Here is a 12,988-nt window from a genome sequence, read left to right on the forward strand (position 1 = left end):
AACAGAGAGATACTGGGATAGTCCTGACGGCCCAGCTGAGGCACAGGCACCTTCTCCTGGGCCCCAGGAAGCCAGACGGCACAGAGAGGCAGCACCCACATGGGCTCCTGCTTCTACCAGAGGGGCGCTCGGCAGCTTACAGAAATGAATTCTACATCCCTGACTACTGGGAACACTCTCATCATGAGCGGCCTCACATGAAACAGACAGAATGCTGGCCTGAGCTTCTGAAGACTCGTGTGCAGTCCCAAGGAGAGGCTGCAATAGAAGCATGGACCAGTCAGTCACTCCACCCACCCTGGGCTTCAGTTCTGGGCCAAGGTGCCCTCCCAAGGAGAGTTCTCCAGTCACCTCTGGCCTTTCGTTCCGAGTTCAGCCATGGCCAAAGGAATCGCAGGAGGGCAGGTAGGCAAAGTCCATCTTACCAGGTCAGAGAGTAGCTGAAGCCCAGGATGGAGCTGACCAGCCGGAACTCCGATGAGAGGCAGGCAAAGAAGGGGAAGTGGGACAGGCCAACTTCGACGCCTCCGATCAGAAGCACGAAGGCTAGGAGAGACAGGGCCAGAGATGCTTTGAGTCCTTCTTCTCACCGGCTCAGGGGAGTCCCAGGGAAGCTATGCGGCTTCATGCTGACTTGCTGTCATGGAACGCAGGACCCAAGATGAGTGGACAAACCCCAGCTTAGCACAAGGAGGAATGAAGGAATGAATCTCATCCATTCATGCAACAGACCCTTCCTGGTACCTCATCCAGGCACTGGGCTNTGATGTGCCTTGCCTGGGAAGAGCGCAATGATGGTGCCAACTTGGGCCAGTGAAGCAACGTCCTCCACAACCAGACTGAAGAACAAAACGACAGCAACTTGTCTGTTTCCCTTCCCCCAATTCCCCAGCACTGTTCCCATCCCCCCAATTCCCCAATAAAAATCTTTTTAAAAAAAAAAAGACTGTAGGTCTCAATTTGACATCAATGGGCAACTGCTTTCAGGAAACAGGGCATGGGGCCAGCCCCGGCCCCGCCAAATAATGGGGGCTTTAGCCCTTGAGCCTCCAGGGTCACTAGACAGCCAGCAATCACTCACAGCTCCAATGTCCAGGAACAACCCATTCTGCAATCCTGGGGGCAGCCAACACGGCGCATCGTACAACAACTATACCGAGCCACCCCAGGGAGCGCAGGACTGGACCTCAGCCCCACCTCCAGATTCATATTAACCCCACAAATGGGTCCACAGGCCATCCCCACTGGAGTTTATGGCCCTTTGCCACCTAATACAGTGGGGGCTTCTTCTTGGCCGGAGTAGCTGGACCATGAAAGGACTTCAAGTCTTTCCTGGAGTCATAGATTCTGATTATACTGGAAAAATAAAAATTATGGCTGGAGCTTCCAGAGACATCATTCAGGTCCTCTCCACAGACAGAATAGCTCAAATAGTGCATATTCCCACTGTAACAACAGGTAGAACTGCCTCTCAGCAGGCACGAGGGTCCCGAGGCTTTGGGTCCTCAGATGCATTTTGGGTCCAGAGAGTAGGGCAAGAACGTCCCATTTTAAACTTAACTATAGAAGTAAAAGCATTTCAGGGTCTCATTGATACAGGTGCTGATGTATCTGTAATTTCCAGACAACACTGGCCATCATCTTGGCCTGTACAGGAGGCTTTAACTAGTCTCCAGGATATAGGGATACAAAGAGGACCTTTCCAAAGTTCCAGGATATTAACTTGGAAAGACGCTGAGGGACATTCTGGAACCTTTACTCCAGTCATCCTTGAGGGCCTCCCTGTTAACCTCTGGGGATGGGACATTTTGAGTCAAATGTCAGTCATGATTTATAGTCCTAGTTCCTCAGCCACCAATATGATGTTCAATCAGGGATATATTCCAGGCCAGGGATTAGGTGCCTCAGGACAGGGCAGACTGGAGCCCGTACAAACTATTCCGAAGACTGACAGGTCAGGACTAGGGTATCAAAATTTTCCCTAGGGGCCTTGGTATCGCCTGCAGCCCACTCCAAGTTACTTAAGATCAAATGGCTTACAGAAATGCCAATATGGGTTGACCAATGGCCCTTAACTCAGGAGAAACTTCAGGCAGCCACGAAATTAGTCCAGGAACAGCTTGCTGCTGGACACATAGAGCCACCCACCAGCCCATGGAATACGCCTATATTTGTTATTAAAAAGAAATCCAAAAAATGGAGGCTGTTGCAAGACCTGCGAGCTTTAATGCTGTTATGGAGGTCATGGGGAGCTGCAGCCTGGGCTCCCTTCCCCCACAGCTATTCCAGTAAATCATCACTTAATTATTATAGAGTTAAAGGATTGCCTTTTCACCATCCCTCTCCATCCTGATGATAAAAAATATTTTGCATTTAGCATTCCGTCGCTAAACTTTAGGGAGCCCATGCAATGTTTCCAATGAAAGGTTCTTCCCCAAGTCATGGCCAATAGTCCCACAATTTGTCAGATGTTTGTTAGTCAAGCCATCATGCCCATATGGCAATTACACCCAGAGGCTTATATCATTCATTATATGGATAACATCCTTATCTCACATGCTAACAAGGAGATGTTATATCAAATATATGGGAGCCTCAAAGATAATCTTAATAAGGTAGGGCTAGTCATTGCCCCAGAAAAAGTTCAGGAAAACTCTCCATTCTCTTATTTAGGGACTTTAATTACTCAGAGATTAATTAAACCACAAAAGNCTCTATTCCTTCATCCACCCCAGACCTGGGGCTCTTCTAATTTTCCTTAACAAGTGAACGGCAGACACCACCATCCTTCCAGCTGTGCAAGTTAGAGAATGAGTCATCTTCAGCGTCTCCTGCTCCCTAACCTCTCTAGTTAACCCATTATCAAGTCCTATTGTTTTTACCTCCCAAATGTCTTGAGTTGACCACCATCCACTAAGATGAGCTAGAATTGCCTTTCACCTGGACCCCTGCAACTATCTCCTAACTGGTCTTCCTGTCTCCTCTCTTGCCTGTCTCCGACCTGATCCCCTACACTGAAACCAGAGCCATCATTTCAAGACGTAAATCTAATCATGCCACCCTCATGCTGGAAACACTCCAGTTACTTCCCATTGTACTTAGAATGCAGACCAAACTCCTTCACACAGAGCCTCCCAGGGCTCCACCTGGCCTGGCCCTGCCTGCCTCCGCAGACAGCTCCTCCTCAATTCTCCACTCCAGCCACACCAGCCTTCCCAGTTCCTCACACTCTCCATTCTCCCTCCCTCCACAGAGACTTTGCATGTGCTATTCCTTTCGGCCTGAAATGCTCTTTACTGCATCTTCCAGCAGAACTCAGCTCCGTCATTGCTTCCTCAGCAAAGTCTTTTTTGACTCCTCTAAAAGGCACACTGTCTCTCACTATATGGCCCTTAAAAGCCTTCTTCTGCCTGTGTTTTTGGTGCATAATGTAGGAGAGCAAGTCAAGGAAATCTAGCTGATGTGTCTCTGTTGACCTATTCAGGTCCCTGTAGGAGACTGTGTATGGAAGCAGCCCAGCTCCCCTTCCCTACCCTCCTCAGCCTTTCCCTGCCTTTACTTACTGATGGGATGAGGGAGTAATGGAGGAAGAGCTCCATGTCCACCGAGCCCACACAGGTGCCATTCAGCTGCCTGGTACTGAAAAACAGCCAAAAACCACACTGGCATCATTAGTCACTGTTGTAATCATTGACCCATCAGCCTTGGTCATCACTGTCAAGAGTTTGGCTTGTTGCCCACTTAGATCATCTGATCTTTTTTAATTTAGCTTTCTCAGAGCCAATACTGCTCACCTATGGTGTGTCTTCCCTAAGCAGATTAATCTTCTTTCAGATTTCTTTCTCCAGTCTAATCATCTATCCAACTGCCCTGCTAACTGGATCTAACTCCTTCCTTTCTTGAAGACACATCAGGGACAGATTCGAGTTCTGTGGGGCCCAAAGCTTATATAATTTGGAAATACTTTTGAAATGAAACTACAAAAATATCTTACTTTTCTCATATTTTAAGGAAAACATATCACCACTAGATTTGGAGTTCCTCATAGTTAATACTTAACTAAGGTGCCTCCCACCTTCCCGGAGCCTTGGAAGGGTCCTGTGCAAGTGTGAAGCCCTGAGACCCCAATTTTAGTAACTTCACAGGGTAATCAGCCTTTGGACACAGTTTTCTATAACCAAAGCCAAGGGGCTTCAGCCCTGTCCTGACCCACTGCTGGGCTGCTAGGGCAGGTCAGTGGTTATCTAGGAGACAGACTGTGAGCTTTGTCCTCTCCAGGCTTCAAAGTCTGCAGGACAGTCGGCTGCTGGGGCCTCATGTCTGAAGCATGTGACAGCGGTTTTGTGACTTCTCTTTGAAAGGGACCTCCTCCTTTCTGGGGCTCCCACAACACTTTGTTTTCGCTGCTTTGACTTCAACGACACCGTCTCAGCACACTTCCACACCTCCAGATCTTTGCTCACTCTGTCCCCTACTCCAGTAGCATCCATCTAGCCATCCTTGGGCTTCCTTCCCTGGCCAGCTCCTACTTTTCCCTCAGACATCTCAGGGAAGAGCACGCCTCTGGGAGCCCATGAGCATGGCACAGTCCCCTATAATTCTTTAAAATTCCAATGTTTCCTGGTTATGTGTAACCATAGGTCTGAAACATCCTAGAAGTGGTGGGGATGGGGGTGGGGAGGGGTGGGGCTTAAGCTGTCAGAAATGTGATAAAACTGTAAAAGTCAGGCTTATGCTCTTAGGCAGGTCAACTGAGCACATACATTAGTCTCCCCATCCTGTACCAAATCCTCAAAATGTTATAAAAGATGTTAGTTGCTTTAAAAAAAAGAAAACATGACTATATTTGAAAGCAAGAAGGGGATCTATCAAGAACACAGAAACTACTCAAAAGAAGATCCTGAACAGTGCAGAGTGGTTGGGACTAGATCAAAGAAAAAAAGCATCAGTCAACATGGCTACAGATTGTGTGACCACATAGGAAGTGCTCTCCACCCATAGTGCCAGATGGGGCCACCAACAGACCACATAATGATAAAGGGAATTATGCAGGCATTCATAATCAAATAGGATATCCTTCGATGGCCTATCAACAGATTAATTTCTGTGCTACTACGGCCTGGAGAGCACTTCCTACCACAAGGGCAAAGACAGAGGATCTGTCTAATGTAAGACAGGGTCCAGATGAGCCATATCAGGACTTCGTCTCTCGGCTCCTGCAAGCCATAGGGCGGCTCATTAATGACCCAGGAGCCACACAGCTTCTTGCCATACAGTTAGCATTTGAAAATGCCAATTCTACCTGTAAATCTCTAATACAACCTTATAGAAAAAAGGATAATGTTTCAGATTTTATCCGCCTTTGTGCAGATGTAGGGCCGTCTTATATTCAGGGCAATGCTCTTGCCACAGCACTACAAAAGGTTTTCAATCCAAAGCTGCAACAAAAGAGGGAGAGACATCATAAGGAGGGAGTATGCTATTCTTGTGGGCAGGCAGGCCATTTCGCCAGGGAGTGTCCTGGTAAAAATCCCCAAGTAGAGTCTGGACGCTCACCTCAGATTTGCCCTAGATGCAGGCGTGAAAAACACTGGGCAAAAGACTGTAGGTCTCGGGCCGGCTGAGTGGCGCGATGGTTAAGAACTAGCTTGGGATGCCAGAGGGCCCCGGTTCGGATCCCACATATGAGAGCCAGTGACACTACCCTCCACAGCTAAGATGGTGAACAACAGCTCAACCTGGAGCTGGGCTGCTGTGAGTCACTGGCGAAGGTGTAGGCTGCAGCCCCTGTGGCAGTGGGTTGCCATGGGCTACCGTGTAGCCAGCAGCCAGCATGAGCAGCCAGCAGCCGCAGNCCCACATTTCATCTCTGAAGACTTGATCCCACCCTGAGGGGGAATTATTGGGGAGTGAACTATTCACTTCAGCTGCCATTTTCTTAGGCACTCTGTGCCAACTCTGGGGCTAGGCATGGAGTCAGGGGATCCACGAAGAAGACAAAATTCTTTCCCTTGAGGCTCTCCAAGCCTAGGAGGGCACAAGCAAGGACACCAGTTGTCTTGACAACAAGCCAAATGGAATGACTTTCATCTCTGAGACATACGGGCAGTAGGACTCAAGAGACCATGGGAAGCCTGCCCTGCACCTAGCCACAATCTTTGAGAGTTCTTGTTTCCAATATCCCTGGGAAGGTCTGGGCATCACCAGCTGTGCTGGTTCCATATGATCATGTCTTTCTGGCCACAGCCAATTGGACTATGGGTGACCACCTGACTTTGGATGGGCCAATCAGATACCTGGTCTTGTATTTCAGATTTATGACCCTGAGGCTATGAGCCAGTTAGCTGTTAATATTCTATTCTGGAAAGTCATGCCAAGTTGGGATTGGATTCAGTGCTAGAGGCAATCTGAGGTTTTAGGGAAGCATAGATCCTAAGTCAGGTAGCAGAGAGGAAAATGGTAAAATGGTACTGAGGGAGCCCCAGTGACACAGAGAAGCAGAAACAGAGAGAAAGACTCCGTCTCCCAGAGATGCCCCTCTCAAGAGCACCAGTGCCCATGAGGCTGGCCTTGCCAGTATCTGTGAGATCTCTGTAACTTTATAAAAAATCCTATCTTTTCCTTTTATGTAAACAAGCGTTACTGGATCTTTGTTTCTTCTAACCAAAAGAGATTTGTCTACATCAAAGTATGCAATTGCATTTACAAAAAAGAGAAAAGGCTTTCCCAGCGAAGTGCTGTTTGAAGCAGGCCTAAATGAAAACTCAGGGTAGCACTGACAGCAATGCATTACAGGCAGGGACCTGGGAGGTAGGGCCTGGATCTCACCTTCCTGACCCATCTGGCTCTCTCATGTTCTCTTCAAGGATCAGCTCAGAAAGCACCTCTACTGCGAAGTCTCCCTGATCCCCCACTGCCAGTCTGGCACGCGTAGTTGCTGCCTCGTCATTGTCCCCTCAGTACTAAGTTCATGTCCGTGTTCCACCACACTTCCCTTTGTGTTACCACTTGTTTAGTAAATCATAAACTCCTCTGGGGTGGGGACCTAGCATAGGACCTTGAAAAGATTAGGTGCTCACTGCACATTCGTGGACCTGCACTTTATTGAACTGAATTGAATTCTAATCGATCTCACCTGTAGTACTTAAAAGCTATGTGGGACTCAGTTTCCCTATCTTTCAAACAGAGATGGAAACCCCTGCTCCGCTCAGATCAGGGAGGTGTTGTGGATGGCAAATGAAGAACTGCTTTATAAACTGTGGAGTGCCATGCACATGTGAGGGGTTATTAATAAGTAAAGATGATGGGCCAAAATTACTCAGAAAATCAGAGATTTTGATGGGAAAGTGGCCAGGGAGCAAGTGAATTGTGCCATTCTCAATTTCATTCAAAGCAGTTTAACATGATCCATATAGAACTCTTACTTCACATAAAGTCCTGCACCAGGCCCGGCATGCCAAATGCCTAGGGCAGAGTCTGGTCGCCTTCAACCACCAGCCCCAGTCTTTCTCTGTGCCCCAACCCATGTGACTTAGACCTGGCAACTTGGGAGGGGCTGACTGCTCTAAGGGGTAGTATCCAGAATGAGTCTGCTGACTCTGAGCTGCATATGGGGTCCTTGGACATTGCGGTTGGATTTCTCTCATCCTTCAGCTCAGGTCACCCCTAGCCTCGGTCCTGACATCCTGGCCTCCTCTCCTTTCTCCAGAGTCCAAGGCTGAGGCCTCAGCATTTCCACATGCTTGAGCCTGCTTAGGTTGTAACACTGGAGGAATTAGAGCAACTATCAACCAGACCTGGGTTAACGCTCTTATCACTTGTTGACTGTGTGGCCTTGGGCAAGTCACTTAACCTCTCTGAGCCTGAGTTTGTTCATCCATTACATGGCACTAACAATCTTCACCATGATAGGCTGGCAAGAGGGCTTGTCAAAGTGATGTAGCCAAAGCAAATGGTTCAGTGCCTAGGTCATAATCAGTGTGCAATAAATGTTAACTGCTTTATTGTTATTAATTATTAGGGGGTGATGAGGCAGAGATATGAACAATTAGAACACAAGAAAAAATGTGATTGGGGTGCAGAAACAGAATGGCAGAGCTAGAAAGGCCCTGAAAGCATCCTGGTCCAGCAGGCTCTCCTAGTGCATGACTCATGGTGCCATCCCACAAGAGGGCTTGCTGCCGCCAGTGACAGGGAACCCCTTCCTCCTGCTTCCTAAAGCAGCCATCCTCCTGAGTGTGGGAAGGCTTTCCCATAGTGATCTGAGTCCCCTGAGATGTCTTAAGCACCTCTGGGCAGCCATGGGTGCCCAGGATGCAATGGCTTGGAAGCCAATTCTGAACTCTCAGAGCTTGGGTTGGGTTGGAGCAGGGAAGGGCAGAGTTGTCAATGGTGGGATAGAGGTGTGGAGGCAGGTAACTGGGAGTTATCCTGGCCTGACAGTTGGTGTTGGCCCCAATCACTGGGTATCCCAAGCTGTAATGATCAACTTACATGATGATTTCGAAGTGGTTCGTCAGGAGGTAAGAAGTATCCTCTCTCTGCCTACGGTGCTCCCATCTTTGGAGAAAGGATAAGACCAAAATGATGAAAAGCTACAAGAAGAGAAGATGAGCGTCAGTGGGAATACTCTTCCTCAGCATGGCCTTGGTGCTTGCGCTAAAAGGGAACACGTGGGTGAGCGGAGCACTCAGAATGTCTGTACCTCCAGAGGCAGGGAGCTGGCTGCACCCACCTGGAGCTTCCTGAATGTTTTCTACGGAGCTCTCCTTTGTGTTGCCCTGAACAGAAGTGAGTTCAAATCTAGTCCTCCCACATACTGGCTGGGAGGGAGGCTTAACTTCTCTGAACCTCAGTTTCCTCATCTGTAAAAACGGTATAATAAATGTCACATTGCAAATCCTTCTTTGCTTTTTTTCCTGTGGATTCAGTCATTTTTTTACATACTTGATGCCCTTTTTCTCTCCCCCTTTTCAAGAAACTTCTTGAGACTTGACTACACTTCCTGCCTCCATTTCCTTCCTTCTCACTTGATCTTCAGGCCCCTAACCTGGCTTCTACCCCCATCACTCCGTGGAAACACCTCTGGCCAAAGTCACTAATTACCATCTTCTTGCTCCATCCAATGTAAACTTGAAGCTCAGCTCTGGCCTGACCTCTCAGCAGCAATCTGCAGCGTTGACCACCTTCTCCTCTTAGAAACACTCTTCCCTAGGCTTCCATCAACCATGTTTTTCTGGTTTCTCTCCATCGCTTCTCGGTNTGCAGTCATGGAACGCAGGATCCAAGATGAGTGGACAAACCCCAGCTTAGCACAAGGAGGAATGAAGGAATGAATCTCATCCATTCATGCAACAGACCCTTCCTGGTACCTCATCCAGGCACTGGGCTGTCTATTGAGATAAAGAGAACTTGGTCCCTACCCTTGATCAGCTCACAATACAGTGAGTGGAAACAGACCACGCAGATGAACAAACAAATGAACAAAAAATTATCACTGAGAGTAAAGCACTGCAAGTGTACCATAGCAGCACAAAGAGTGGTGATGTACAAAAGCCTCTTGCGAACTACCACGTGCTGTATATATAAGGCAATGATAACATTAATTCTGCCACTAACTGGCTCTGAGCTAGGCTAACAGGATGCAATAAAATCTAATCACGCAAGGTGACCTTTACTAAGTGCTTTGAGCTGGGTTCTGAGCCAGGCACTAGGGACACAGGAGGAATGAACAAGGTTCTTGCTCTGAGCCCCGTGTTATCCAGTAGAGGACATACGGATGGGAATGTTGTGATATGTATGGTAACAGAGACACATCCAACCTGCTGTGGGGACAAGCGGGGAAAGCCACTGACCCCACCTGGGGTCTGTGTATCAAGGAAGGCTTCCTGGATCTGGTGACTTTAGCAAGGCCATGAAATATAAGCAGGTGTTTGAGGATGGAGACAAGAAGGGAAGGAAGGACATTCCTTGCTCAGAGGACAGGAGGTGGCTGATTGGGGCTAGTTAGTTATTCGTGTGAATGTGAGAGGTAGATGACCGGCAGGAAAAGACAATATAAAAGGAATAATTGCCGTGAGGAGAGAAGCTGCAACAGCATAATTTTTTAAATTTACCTGAATTGCCGCTGCCATGGAAGCAGACAGAACAACTAAGATGGGAAAATCAAAACCCACAGACAAAATCTACAACACATCTAGGTGACAAGGCCCATTTGATATTAACATCTGAGTAAAAGGAAGCAGAGGGAAGGCAGTGGGATGACTAAAGGCCCGAGAACAAAGGAACCCAAAATTGCCTGCAGATACTCATACAAAATCGACGCTGAAATAACAGCTGAAACTGGGCACGGTGTTAAAGGCCATGATTCATAGGTTCAAATAAGCAGATCTTAGGAAGGCCTGAAGATGCTGGAGCTGTCTGGGCCCCATGAACTCTCTCTAATTAATATCTAAGTCCCCTCTCAGGACAGTGCCTCACATGGAGGTGGGCTGCTGGCATTAAGAACCCAAAATAAGAATAGATCATTAGGAGCTGGAAAATGGCAGGTCCAGAAAAAAAGGGGGAGGGAAAAAGGCAACAGAAAGTATGCGGATGTAATGAGGGTATATATTGTTCTGGCCCAGCCAGATGCCAACATCATTAGTCTTTAGGGAAATGCAAATCAAGACAACAGTCAGATACTACTTCACACCGACTATGATGGATATAACTTAAAAAAAAGAAAGTAACAAGTGTTGGCTAGGACGTGGAGAAACTGGAACCTTTGCACATTGCAGATCAATGGAACAGAATAGAGTCCAGACATAGAACCATACACATGTGGCCAATTGATTTTTCACAAAGGTACAAAGGCAATTTTGTGGGTAAAGAACAGGTTTTTGTAACAACTAGTGCTGGCACAAATGGATAGCCACAGGCAAAAAAAGGAACTTCAATCCATATCTCATACTACATGCAAAAAAGAATTAACTCAAAATGTATCACAGACCTAAATGCAAAACATCCTAAGGCTATAAAACTTCTAAAAAAACATAGGAGAAAAGCTGTGACCTTAGTTTAAGCAAAGATTTCTTATATGACACTTCTTATACGCTTTCTTATAAGCATGATTTCTTATAATCATGATTTCTTATGAATCTTACTTTCATGACTCACAAAAGAAGAATTGAATAAATTGGATTTCATCAAAATTTTAAATATCAGTTCTGCAAAAGAAACTGTTATTAGAATGAAAATATAAGCCACAGACAAGGAGAAAATATTTGCAATTCATGCATCTGATAAAGGATTTATATACAGATTATATAAAAAACTCTCAAAACTCAATAAAAAAACCCAATTTTTTAAATATAGGTAAATTATTTGAACAGACACTTCACCAAAGAAGCACATGAAAATGTGTTCAACATCATTAGTCATTATGAAAACAAAATTAAAACCATAAGATACCACTACATGCCTCTTAGAATGGCTAAAATGAAAAAGACTGACCATTCGTTGTCAAGGATACAGAGAAACTGGAACTCTCATACACTGATTGTGGTAATCTAACATGGAGCAATCACTCTGGAAAAGAGTTGGACAGTTTCTTAAGAAGTATGATTTACTATACGATTTATATAATCTAGCCATTCCACTCTTAAATATTTACCCAAGAAAAATGGAAACCTAGTTACATACAAAGACATGTAATGTTCATAAAAGTTTTATTTGTAATAGTCAAAAACTGGAAATAAATAAAATGTTTATCAACAGGTGAAGGGATAAACAAACTGTGATATCTCCATGTAGTAGACTACTGTTCAGTAATTAAAAAGGAATTTATTTTTGATACATGCTAAACATGTATGAACCTCAAAATAACTATGCTGTGTGAAAGAAACTAGACCCTCCCAAACAAAAGACAAAAAACAAGTACATTTTGTAAGTATGTTTGTATGTATGATTCCATACATACATATGAAATGATTCCATATGTATGTATTTATGATTCCATTTATATAATTGCCTGGGGATGGGGACAGTGACAGGATGGGGTGGAAAGGAAAGATTGCAAAGAGGAACAAGTTAATTTCTGTGGTTCGTTATTTTGATTGTGGTGATGACTTCATAGATATAAAAATTTGTCAAAACTTAAATTGTATACTTCCAAGAGGTATGGGTGATATATCATTTTGGTTTGAATTTGCATTTCCCTAAAAACTAATTAGATATTAATAGGCACCGGCTCCTATAGGCTTGGAGCCCATGAGAGAAAACTGGCTGGACAGAGAGCTTTGGAAGCTGCCGTATTAGGGATGGCTGAACCTGTAGAGTAGAGTTGCTGTTTCAGGGAGAGCATGAGGCATGGAGAACTGAGATGCCCCACACCAATGGCCAAAGAAATAAGACCTGCTCTTAGAGGAAGTACCCTATTGAGGGTCTACTGATATCAAGAAGGTAGCCATGGCTCTGACTCAAGAGAGATTTTTAGGGTGGGTGGTGGTGAGCCTACTTTCTGAAGCTTTGTTCTACTATGTCTAAAGGATCGCTGAATCTAACTGGAAGAAAGTCCCCACAAACAAGCTTTGAGACTTTCTGGGCTAGGCACTGACGTTGGGCAAGTAACAAGCTGGGAAGAATGGTGACAGTTCATAAAGCTTAGTCCCCTGATCCCAGAGAACCCCTGCCATGCTGTCTCTGAGAGCAAGAATTTCCATGGCAAAATTCCCAGCAGGTATGAAGCAGCCCTGGTACCTTGGGCCCACTGCGGGATCTGCAGGGGCTGGTAGCCTTCCGAGAACAAGAACATGATCTTATTGGCTGTGGCCCCAAAGGCGATTCCATAGGACCATCGGTTACTAAAAGTGCCCACGAAGTCCAGAGGTCTGTGGACAAGAGAAACAGCTCATGAGGCCAGAAGGTGGCTCTGAGATATTCCCACATTTCATCTCCGAAGACTTGATCCCACCCTGAGGGGGAATTACTGGGGAGTGAACTATTCACT

At 46.1% G+C, this 12,988-nt stretch overlaps 1 protein-coding gene across 1 annotated transcript in view; it reads right to left on the reverse strand.

Annotated features, from left to right (window-relative positions):
• LOC109386391 (stimulated by retinoic acid gene 6 protein-like) overlaps positions 1 to 12,988 on the reverse strand; it is a 43,339-nt gene that overhangs the window by 17,810 nt on the left and 12,541 nt on the right. The window contains exons 2-4 of the mRNA XM_019649476.1: positions 12,739 to 12,869; positions 426 to 546; positions 198 to 258 (exon numbers count right to left, since the gene is read on the reverse strand). Coding sequence (XP_019505021.1) covers positions 198 to 258; positions 426 to 546; positions 12,739 to 12,869 — 313 coding nt within the window. The remainder of the gene's footprint in view (positions 1 to 197; positions 259 to 425; positions 547 to 12,738; positions 12,870 to 12,988) is intronic.

This window comes from Hipposideros armiger, unplaced genomic scaffold (genome assembly GCF_001890085.2).
Source record: "Hipposideros armiger isolate ML-2016 unplaced genomic scaffold, ASM189008v1 scaffold_133, whole genome shotgun sequence".
Classification (NCBI taxonomy): domain Eukaryota; kingdom Metazoa; phylum Chordata; class Mammalia; order Chiroptera; family Hipposideridae; genus Hipposideros; species Hipposideros armiger.